This window comes from Lepisma saccharinum, chromosome 1 (assembly GCF_977018435.1).
Source record: "Lepisma saccharinum chromosome 1, izLepSacc3.1, whole genome shotgun sequence".
NCBI classification, from domain to species: Eukaryota; Metazoa; Arthropoda; class Insecta; order Zygentoma; family Lepismatidae; genus Lepisma; species Lepisma saccharinum.
This window is the reverse complement of record NC_139229.1, coordinates 69,431,291-69,443,515: the sequence shown is the minus strand read 5'-3', so window position 1 is coordinate 69,443,515 and position 12,225 is coordinate 69,431,291. Positions and strand designations below refer to the sequence as shown.

Genomic DNA, 12,225 nt, shown 5'->3' with positions numbered 1-12,225 from the left:
CCTTGTTACAAGGAAACGGCGCTACCACTGCGCCATCGGAGAGGCCTGATGATATGATGACTCTAAAAGAACACCAATGCCCAGGCTGAGGTTCGAACCAGAGACTCCTGGTGTCGCAGCGCGCTGTACTAACCACTCCGGCACGGAGTTCGGCATATACTCAGTTATGAAAAACTATTCCTTGGTTATACCCAACAAACTTTTTCTCTGCGTCATTTTATACAAACGATTCAAGATCTAATTCAAGTTCAAGGCAGAATAGGCACGACCAATTTGTGTGCCATATGGTGCTGTAAATATTCATAGAGTCAAAACTATCCGCTGATGAAACGGAACAGCTGCAGGGAACAAAACAAAGCAAAAATAAAGTTTTATCCCTTCTCCAGCCGACTCACCGAGGACTTCAATCGGATTCTGCACACACACACACACATGTTCCGCGTTAGGACTTCCTAGAAATCCTCGCTGATTGGTAAAAGCGGGGCGAAACTGTACTTCTCGTTAAAACCTTCGGTGGGTTGATCTTGCGGGGTTTATTAGCAGGTGCCGACCGCCTCACTTTCTACGGTAGGCAAAACCCACACGGATATTCTGTGCCACTTTCCCGTACGGAACCATATGCCTGCGAGTGAATACGGCGAAGCCTCAAATGCAAATCACGTGCCTTTAAATTGAAAGCATCTGCTTATACTTTGACGGCAAGGCTTGAAGAAGTCAGTGTTGCCACATGAAGGGAAATTTCCCTTTTTGAAAGGGAATTCGGACCCAATTTTAAGCGAAAAGGGATATTCGAATAAAAATGCTAAAATTTCAGGGAAATTTGAAATCAGATTCGGTATTAGCACTGATTATATCAAGTTCTACAGGATATCCCACACCGCGCCTGTAATGAACGATGCATATGACGCGTACCGGTTTTATGTGGGACACCCTGTAGTTTCGTTTTGAGTTTTAAGTCCACTTTTATCGACAGATAGGCTAATCGGGACTGGACCTACCTACAGTTTAAAGTGCGATCCGAACCATATGTGCCGGTATTGAACCCTGGACCCCTTGATCACGAGGCGACAATGTTACCACTACGCCATCTGTTCTAGTTTCATATCAATATTTGTTTGCGGTTACTTCTTATTTCGACTCTAAGTATTGGTTTATATCTATTTATATTTCTAATGTATTTTCTTTTAATGTACGTCGCTTTTTTATATCTTCGGTTAACAGTAACGATAAGGATAACTTATCACACGTCCAATCAGGGTTCGTTCACTTGGGACATTTTGCAAGGTATCGATAAGGCTGGTATGCATGTAATTTATTTTTTTACATATATGCGAACATGGACCAACGAAAATACAACTTATTTATTATTATAGTAAATGAAAAATGGGCGAAAAAGGGATTTTTTTGTCCCTTGGAAAGGAAAATTGTGACCTTTGATTGTGGCAACACTGCTTCAAGTCAGTTCCATATAAGGAAAGATATGGCAACGAGCATTCTTATGCCGTTTCATTGTAATTAATCACTCCGACAAAGAAAAAAAGGTCAACAGAACAGAGTATAGGATGCACAACATGATAAATGATGTTATCAGTCTATGTACCATACCATAGACCTACAGAGATGTCTTGCTGAGAATGTCTTCCATTTGTGAATTATGAATTCTTAAACCTGAAACGGAACAGCGCACAGCGAACTGAACTTTTTTCGCTTCTACAAGTCCCGATACATTTCCTGTCGAGATCTCATAGTTTCGTCTCAGTGATGTATTTTTCTCGTGAAGTTTCGCGTGATTTTTTTTTAATTGTATTTTCTTAAGACCACTTTAAGCACAGATAGGCTAATTGGGACTGGACCTGCAGCTTAAGGTGGAATCCCAACCACTGTGCAATGTGCCTCCAGTGGGTATCGAACCCGGGACCCCTTGATTACAAGGCGACGACGTTACCACTGCGTCATCGGGAAGGTTCCACTCTGTCGCTTTGCCTTGGGGTGGTGAGATTAAGCCCGAAACGACACGATCGCGAACGGAATAAATGCGAAGGGACAAGTGCGAAAAGTTTAAACGCGAAACGGATTAATGGCCGTGTGCACGAACAAAGATGAAATTTTAAACTCGGATCAGGAAAGGATCACTGGAAAATTCCATTGAACGAAGACGGTTCAACACTTGATCGCGATCTAGAAACATCAAAACGAGTTTATCTTCTGATCGACCACCGTTTTGGTGTCTGATCCTGGTTCACGATACTGACACTTCGACTGCAGGCAGTTGTTTTTTAATACGCGTATAAAAAGAGCGGAAAGTGGTAGCGAGGGCGTGCAAACGCTAAAGATGTTGGATGTATAATGCTGATAATTCGAGAACTGTGTAAACAAAGTGCTTGATTCTCTTTGTGTGTAAACTAAAAACTGCCAAAATAATAATAATAATTTGTGGTTCTGTGGTGCAAAGTCTAAATACTGTACTTTCCATCCCAAAACACAAAACATATATAAATGTCATATATTACGTGCAAGTGCAAGGTAAATTAGAACAGAGCAATGCTACGATATTGTTACATGGTGTTGAAAATAAGATTGTATAAATTTATGAAAATACATGATAGTTGCTATTTACACGACACGACAATATAAATATATAAGAATTAAGAAATTGAAAATTCAAATACTTACCACAGTACAGTACTACTACTACTAATAATAATAATACTGTATATCTTTATTGAGAGGGCGAGGTTCAGCGTACGCTGTTCTCTCAAAATCGAATGCATTTCGTAAGGCATTAAAGTCCCGTAGAAGAATGTTCCATGCTTTCTCCTTCTCCTTTTGTGTTTTGCCGTCAGTTCTTTTTTAATATTATTATTTCTTTACACTCTACTACATCCTTGTACTCGTCGAAGATGGATCAGTACATTTCTCAAATTCAGATAAGTTTGCGGCCCTAATTACTTTCTTCTCCTACATGCGGATACTTTAACACATCACACTACACTATGCGGTTCTAGATTGTAATTTGTTTTAGCCAACCAATCAGGTATAGCCTTACAAATTAATCTCAGATCATTTGAACGTAATCTCGTGATCGTGGATTTTCGTTGGTGCAATGCAAATCTTTAAACCAAGTTCAATTAGAGTGGATTAAAATTGATCTCGTTCATCTGAACTTCGAAATAATTGGCGTTGGTGCACGCGGCCATAAATGAAGAACGGAACAAACGCAAAAGAATTAATTCCGAAATGAAAATTGAAAACCGGAATAAGCGCGAAAGGAACAACCGTGAACGGATTAAGTGCAAACGGAATAAGAGTGAAAAGATTTCGGGGTTGTTCTAGGGACCCCGTCCAGCCTTAGCTGTGGTTGAGTCATGTTACGAGTTGTGTTGAAAAAAATACCAACACATGATTCAGTGTTTGCAATAGTGTCCCAAGAATTTGCCCGAAGAGTCCTTTCAGCCTCTCCTTACATCAATAATTCAAAGATTCCTCTTCCTGGAGCATTCGAGCCAAGCAGGGGGGGGGGGAACACGACCACCAATGCCCCTCCGTAAACACGCCAGCGTCTGCTAATTTTGAATGCGAAACGATGTGAAAATTCCTCCCTAAAGCTGGCTGGTTGCATGTCTAGTCAGAGAGAGTTTACCCGCAGGCAACGAAACTCCCAACTCTGAAACCGTGTGCGTAAAACTCTCCCCCAAAGCATTTTATGAACACGTATAAATATTTCCAGGCCTTATGGTCCACGCTGAATAGGCCTGGAACTGCTGAAAATTTTTTATGGTCGAGTGTTACGAGCCGCTTCCAATTCTCCACGACCGATATTCTCCCTTTTAAACACTGTTTATTTTTCCCGAACGGTCCTACAGCGCCACCGTACTAGCACAATATCCTAAAATGCGTCTCCATCGTAGCAGCACGCTCGGCGTCGCGGTGAGATCAGGGTGATGCATGTCCCCCCCCCCCTTTAATCCAGAACTGCTGTTTTTAGCACGTAGTCAGGGGTCCCGGGTTCGAATCCTGGCCTGGGCATGGATGTTTGTGAGTGTTCGTCCATTCATCATATCATCCCCATCTTCGCAAATTAGCCAAAAGTGGCACAAGAAGCGAAGTAAAATAATGCAAATCAATCAATCAATTTTAGCACGTAGTATTTTGAGCTACAGCAGTTGTCTCAGCTAGGCTACCCTCTAGTTGCACATTAATGCAGTTGTTCCAAAAAAAAATTGTTGAGTTCCCGACGTTCTTCCTTTGGGGCGCTGAGAAACATCGGGTTTGCTGAGGCGACAGTGGGCTGTTCGGTCTTGCACGATTTTTACTTATATACGAAATGAAATGGTATCCATTTTCTCCCATGCGACGATCTTCTTAAATACTTAGCTCAGAGATTGATTTCTTAGTTTTTTCATTTTTTTTTAACTCCCCATTATTAACCTGTTCACATCATTTCCCTCTTCCATGTTTCCCGTGTCTTCGTAAATACAGAAGGGGACTTCTGTGCCGAAGTGGGAAGGACAGCGTGCAACGACGCCAGGGCTTTCGGGTTCGAATCCCGGCCTGGGCATGCCAGATCTTTGCGAGTGTCCCATCACCAATTTCTTCACTCATCCTCACCTTCGCGATTAGCCAAAGTTGCAGAAAAGCGAAGTAAAATTTACCACATCAATTACAGAAGGGGACTGCCATTGACTTATTGAATTAGGTTATTTTTACATTGCTTTTCTGTCACTTTTGGCTAACGCGATGATGAGGGTGAGTGATATGATGAAGATATACTCACGAAGAATAACTATGTCGAGGCCGGAATTCGAACCAGAGACTCCTGGCGTCGTAGTACGCTGTGCTAACAACTCCGCCACAGAGGTCGGCAAGACGAAATGAACGAAGGGAGACTCACAAAATAATAACACCCATGCTCACGCCATTAGGCCGTCCGTCGGTAGTGAGTCTAGCGCTCAACGTAGTTTTTCAAAACTTTAAAACTGACAGTCGAACCGTATATCAACATCGATGTCTTTCACAGGATTCGAACCCGGGAACCCTGACGTTGCAGGCAACCGCGCTGACCCGCTCCACCCTAGAGTCTGCCTGCAAAGAACGTTCAAGGCCTGTAAATGACAAACATAGAAGAAACAAGCAAACAACGCCCAGCGCAAAGAACATCAAAACATCCTCAATCTGTTCCTCGGCGATTTTACACGCCACAACTGAGGACACGTGACATGCAATTTTATCGCCCTTCGAGCAACACAGAAGTATTATCATTATAACAATAAAAGAGGGCCCTACCTTTATCGTAAGAGTTGATGTATGCAAGTGTATCCATGGCGATCCATTAACACTGGAAAGACAGCCACTGCCTCTGATCACGTGAGTTGGATGACGTGAGAGATATGTTGCGTGCTGTAGTCAAGGACAAGTCCAGCAAAAATTCTTAAATGAACCAGAGACGGGGACTCGCTTTTTTAAAAGCATACTGTGAATGCCGGCGAAAAGTTGTTAAACAGGAGCTGCGCAACCAAGATAAGAATAATCATTATTAGCCAGTCTTTCCTGCTCCCAATCACGCGACTGGGCTTGATTTGTCCACGCGTTTCCCGTTGTACATTCTGTTTTGCCGACAACTCAATGAATATTATGGTCCAGCAAATCTAAGTAGCATTTTAATACACGTATGTAGGTGCGTTAAAAAGGCCCTTCTGACAGAGGGTACACTAGCCCCGTCTAGTTGGCTGCACTTTTTGACACTCGGTGCAGTGCAGGTGTATCCAGTGTCAGAGTGATGCAAGGAAATTACGTTCAACCAACTTGACGGAAAGCGGTGTTCAAGTTCAGAATATTCAACAAATGCCTGTCTGTTGCTTTAAACGGTCATTTGATTAGTTAGCACGCACCACGTGACCATACTGGTCCGGAAGGCAGTGCAGACGGTGCACACACCAAATACACTACTTGACTCCAAATCAACGAACTACTATAGACACTTCGGTGCAAAGAGAGTCAGAAAGTGCAGCCAAATATACCTCTTTCCGGAACAACACAACCTTGAGAAAAATTATACGAGAAGATGAGATCCTCACGTTTATTAATTCGCGCCTTGTCTTTCACGTGACACTTCTTTCTAGCCTTTTCACTCTCGCCACTTTTACTTCTTGCGGTTGTTCCTTTCGCCTTTGTTCTTTACGACGTTTATCTCTTCCGTGATTTTCCAATTCGCTTTTTATCCTTTTTCACGGATGTTTTTATTCGCCTTCTAATCTTTCCGCGGTTGTCCCTTTCGTTTTTTATCCTCTTCGCTGTTTTCTCTTGCACCGTTTATCCTTCTCGCTGTTGTTCCATTCGCCTTTTATCCTTTTCGCAGTTGGTATTTTGTGTTCTTTTCGCCTTTCATCATTTTGCGGTTGTTCCTTTCGCCTTTCAACCTTTTCACGGTTGTTCCTTTCTCCTTTTCGCAGTTTCCTTTCTCCTTTTAACCTTCTCAGAGATGTGCCTTTCGCCTTTTATTTTTTCCACTGGCATCCCATCGCCTTTCATTATTGTCACAGTTGTTCCTTTCTCCTTTTCGTGGAGGTTCCTTTCGCCTTTCAACCTTTTCACGGTTGTTCCTCTCGCCTTTTATCCTTCTCGCTGTTGCCCTTTCGTCTTTCACTATTTCACGTTTGATCCTTTTGCTTTTCATCATTTCCACGGTTGTTCTTTTCGATCTTCATCCTTTTCACAGAGTTGTAATGAACTCAGCGGGAATATACATTATTTTCAAGACAAAAAAAATCTTTGACAAGCTGTTCTTTGCTCCTCAACAACAAACTCCTTCTCCAAACTCCTTCTCCCAAACAAACCATTTTACCCCTGATGCTAATGATATTGCAGCGCGTGATATTAACATTAAACACCGAGAACATGTGCCAAAGCGTGTTAGGTGGGAGGGAACTCGCTATTCATGATCTGTCATCTGATCCTACGGACATAATGGACATATTAAGCTCAGCGACATACGGAGGGGATGTTTCGGTGCTGGGAACTCCCGCCAATAAACGGTCCTTTTTTATTATTGTCGGCGGGACCGCCTGTCTGTCCCGGGGGAAGTGGGAAGCAAAGATATGGTCATAAATGAGCAGCTAACAATAGCAAAACCCTTTCGCTGTCGTGTAAACGACCCCATTTTGGATCGAATTAATTTTAGCCCAAAACTAAAGCAATGAAAAATTATAAATGTTAACCTGTCTACGATACAATGATGGTAGGAAAATGCACGGCATTATTTGTTTTCAAGTCCCTAACCGAGACTGATCCTACAGTTAAATATAAAGGACGTGCGACAACAATTATCAATTTTAAAGAGTGGGATACAGAACACTGAAGTTGTTTCTTTCCGATCGGGAATCGAACAGGGTCACTATTACTAAAGTGGTAACGAGCTGGAGGACCCATCAGGAATCGAACTCATGGCCCCCTTCTCAATTGCTACAGAGTGAGCAATTGATTTATATTTCAAGGTCGCTTTTCTTCCACTTTTGGCTAATCGCGACGATGGTAATGGACGAATGGGTATTCACGAACATACATGGACGACAAACCAGGAGCCCCACGGGGGATTATTGCTGCCTGAGGCCAGTCGCCAGAGCCTCGTCGGTCTGCAAAATGAAGTCCAGGGTGTATTACGTGGAAAGTCTATTGCTACAAATCTGAACATGGAAAATGGGGCGCCTATATTAATTGATTGATTTGGTGTTTTAAGTCCACTTTATGCACAGTAAGGCTAATCGGGACTGAACCTACAGTTTAAAATAGGATCCGAACCACTATGTGCCTTCACTGGGTATCGAACCGGGACCCCTTGATTACAAGGCGACGACGCTACCACTGCGCTATCGGAGAGGCCTACGGCGCCTAGACTCTTGAAGACTTGATTCAATGAATTATGGTATTTTGCATCGCCTTTCTTCTCCCACTTCTGCCTACTCGCGACGATGAGGATGAGTGATTAACAGATGAAATGGATGATGGAAGAACACAATGATAGTCCATGTCTTGACTACGGTTCGATTGCCTAACGCTGACCAGTCCGTCAAGCATTCTCCCACTTGGGAACGCGTGGCTGACATATAAATATTTCTGATTTCATTACGTGCTCATTGCGATGACGTGCATGGAGAAGAGTGGTATAAACGAAGCCACAAAGCACAGCTTGAGGTGAATGCGTTATTGAAAGGAAGCAAATTTGTCATCATCTACTTGATAGTGACAAATCTCTCATGATCACTAGATCAAGTAGCGGGCATTAAGTGGTCGTCTGGGACACTTGTAAAGTTCCCAGACTCAGCCCCCGTCCCAAGTTACTCTCTTTCTCCCTTTCACCTCCCCTCCCTCTATCAAATGATTCAACAGGGCTTAATAGAAAAGCCTTCCCTTTTGGTACCGGGATACCGCTTGATCGCCAGCAGAAGATTACATCTAAGCTTATTCGAGCTCTTTTATTGACCCACTGCCATATTTGTACTGACAATATGATATGGTTAACCGTAACATTTCTTATTTATTGTATACATTTATTATATACATCTCCCTATCTAGATGTATTATATAAGAGAAATAAAACACCAATGCAGACATGCAAGTAACACAAAAACAGAGTTCAAATTTTTGGCAATTTCAATATTTTTCCCTTTCACCGAAAATTGGACCTGGATTTCCCATCATATAGCAACACTCCCTCTTCCAACCGTGGAACAGAAACCGAATGGAACAAGCAGCTTTCTCCAGCGGTGGAACTAGGCATGTAGTTTTTTTATAGTCCACTTATGCACAGGAAGGATAATCGTGACTGGACCTACAGTGGGATCCGAACCACTATGTTCCTCCACCGGGTGCGTGGATATTTGTTCGTTCTTTTTAAAAAGTTGGATCTATTGTTGACTAGAATTAATTGAAGTTACTGTTGGCATGTAGCACGAATTGGAGAGGAAAGAAGAGTTCATAGGATTCTTGTTAAGAAATCTGATGGTAAGAGACCTGTAGGAAAGCCAAGACGAAGATGGAGAGACGTTGAGTTGGACCTAAATGAAATCGGTACGGATGGAAGAGATTGGATTGATCTTGCCCAGGATAGAGACAGATGGAAGGCTTGTGTGGCTGCAGCCATAAACCTTCGTGTTTAAGAAGGCTAGAGAGTTAATTAGTTAGCTGCATAACATAAGTATATTTTGATGTCATAAACGTGTTCTTTAACAGTACGAGCACTTATAGTATTTAAAAAATATGACTATCATTTTTCGTCGTCAAAGCCGTAAATACAAGTATATAAAATGGTCATGTTATCTTATTAGTGTGTGGTGGAAAGTAGGTGGAAAGTAAGGGGGGGTGCCAAAAGTCCTCGGCCAGGTCAAAATTTTATCTTCAGCTGCTCCTTCTGTACATGTAAATTTTAATAGAGAATCGGTAGCGGCGATTTGGTGCCAAATTTGGGGGGGGGGGGCAAGGACAGTTTGCTTGGTGGGAGGCATAGCATTAAGATGTTATCGTGCAAGGGCAAGAACTAGCAAAAATGGAGGAACTGAACTCTCGTCGCTTCTAATCGCCGCCACTATAGAGAACCATACAAAAATTAAAGAAGTTATTGAGAAATCTTTGGAATTTCGCACCGACTGTACGTATGTAAAAACTTGTTTGCTAACGTGCAACAACTTTTCTGCGTCAGTAACAAAAGCAGAATTAGCTTTGTAAAGCCTTGATCCTCGCACGTCCACTCTCTCGTCACGTATTTCGACTCCCAGTGTTAAATGCTCGTTTACATAGTCTACTTTGGAAGGATATTCAGGCTGTACTTGACAAACCTGCGTCACAATATTGCACATGTCTGTGAATTTTCCAACGACGTACGTACAACAGCTATCACCGAGGAAAGGCTAAACAATTATTTTGCCGACTTACATATGGTACCAGTAATGGTTCCTTGTAGATTTATAATTAGACTAGCTGATTACCTGGCATTGCCCGGGTATTTATTTATCCCAATCTTCTATTAGACAGGCAAATAATGAATTCTAACTATAGTGTAAAATGTAACTAATTTTATTTACAGGTATTTAAAAGTATAAGTACAGTATTCAAATTATAAAGTAAAATCTTTTATAAATTCACTATAATATTAATTTAACTCAAAACCTGATTATAAATAACATTTTTAGTTTCACCTCCAGGAGCAAGAATAAATAAATTCTTTGGTGAATCCACCCTTGAGCAAGCAACATAAAGTTGTCCCTGGGAGAAACATGGCGATCTTAAATCCACTCCGCAGTACATAAAAGACTGCCCATGTGACTTGTTGATCGTGATCGAGAAAGCAAGTCTAAGTCTCTCTCTCTCTCTAATGGCATCGTGAATGTCACCAATTAGCTTTGGCCCCGAAAACTATGGATTCCACACTAATATCGGTAGTTTTCGATTATTTTTACATGTTACCCCTTTCCCACCCCTAGGGGTGCCAGCGGTGTCATACCCCACAGTATTTCTTTCCAGATTGTAAGTCATATGTGTACCAAGTTTTGGTTGAAATTGCTCCAGGCGTTCGAGAGTTATGCCGGAACATATACATACATATTTACACACATACATCCACTTTTGTATATATAGAAGATAACATGACTGCCAATTGATATACACGGAACTACTTTGGTTCAATTGATACACCAAGAACAAAACGTTTTTTTTATAGATACTTAAGAACATGTTTTTTTTTTCTATTCCAGGTGGCAGAAGTTGCATAATTTGAAAATGAACCAAACCGCACTGGATTGGTACAGATGGCTTTATGGTCTCGTGGATTTTTTGACACTTCACCAGACTATTGTGGAGGTTATTTCAGAACAAGTGTACCGATCCGTTGTGAATGATTTAAAGATCAGAATAGCCAATGCCACTGACACTGCTGACAGGGATATTAAAGATTCCGTTGAGAGTCAATGACATTGTTACAACCCAGAATTGTCCGTGACTGTACGTAGGATCTAAGGTTCACATGTTGAAGCAGCCTTTAATTTGAGCTTTTGTTTAGAGTCCACTTTATGCATAGATAGGCTAATCGGGAATGAGCCTACAGTTTAAAGTTGGATCCGAACCACTATTTATCTCCATATGGAACCCGGGACCCGTTGTCTACGAGGCGACGGCATTACCACTACACCATCGGGCGAGGCAAAGCAGCCTTGAAGTCGTAAATGTTAACTGGGAGGGATGTTCGGTGGAGTCTTGGGGCTAGCTGGGGGTGATGGTCCTATGGTGTAACATGGTGACAGTGAGACAGATGGAGGATGTTGAACAAATTTTACTAGCTGGTGGGGTACAACGCTACCGCATCTCCCACACTTCAAGTACTGAACACACGCGCGGGACGCGTACAATAATAATAATAATAAGAAGAAGAAGGTCCCGAGTTGGTTATTATATGTATGCCACATAATTAAATTGTGAAGTCGGAAGCAACCTTTATAGACACACTGTATTTCATTTCTGACAAGGGGTCCGGGTTCGATACCCGATGGAGGCACGTGGTGCTTCGGATTCTACTTTAAACTGTTGGTCCAGTCCCGATTAGTCTTTCTGTGCATAAAGTGGACTAAAAAAATCCGTTTAGGTGGAAGGAATTGTCCTAGAGTAAGATTTAGGGAAGAGCAAGGTTACGCCGGACCCCCTAACGAATTATAAATACGCCACTGTCAGAGATGATTGGTGAAAGAAGTGGTACATAGTCATAAAATGATACAAAAAAGACAGAAGAGTTTACTGTGAAAGCCAATGAAGTGACTGGGATTGAAAATTATTCTGACAAGTAGTCCAACGACTCTTATAGAGAGATTATGAATATTTGCTTGCCTCTTTTTTCCTATTCTTCAAGAGAGTTTACTTGCTAATTTAACATTTAAAGTACGAACTACAGCGAAATCATATTGATTTTTTTTAATACGACAGAAAACCAAGCTGAGATTTCTTTTGATATGCCGTTTCCCAGCAATGAAAACACTCGCGCACACACACACTCGAATCTGTTCAAGAACAGAAATACTTTTGTTTATAGTGACGTCACTTGCATTCCCTACGGGACGGAAATGAGAAAAAGATTTATATGTACCGGTAATCATGTATGTTGACAGATTCTATCCTCAATTATGCTCTACAGGAAAGTGGGTTTACCAATCATTTAGCAGGGATCATGTACGCCATTTTTACACGTTA

At 41.8% G+C, this 12,225-nt stretch overlaps 1 protein-coding gene across 2 annotated transcripts in view; it reads right to left on the bottom strand.

The window, feature by feature from the left end:
- LOC145996275 (SLIT-ROBO Rho GTPase-activating protein 1-like) overlaps nt 1-12,225 on the bottom strand; it is a 248,310-nt gene that overhangs the window by 217,986 nt on the left and 18,099 nt on the right. The window contains exon 1 of one of the 2 annotated variants that reach the window (XM_083132722.1): nt 5,284-5,378. The exons of the other annotated variant lie outside the window; for it this stretch is intronic. Within the exon in view, the coding sequence (XP_082988848.1) occupies nt 5,284-5,320 (37 nt within the window). The 5' untranslated portion in view covers nt 5,321-5,378. Of the gene's footprint in view, nt 1-5,283; nt 5,379-12,225 lie in introns of those variants that run through there. 2 annotated transcript variants of the gene reach the window in all.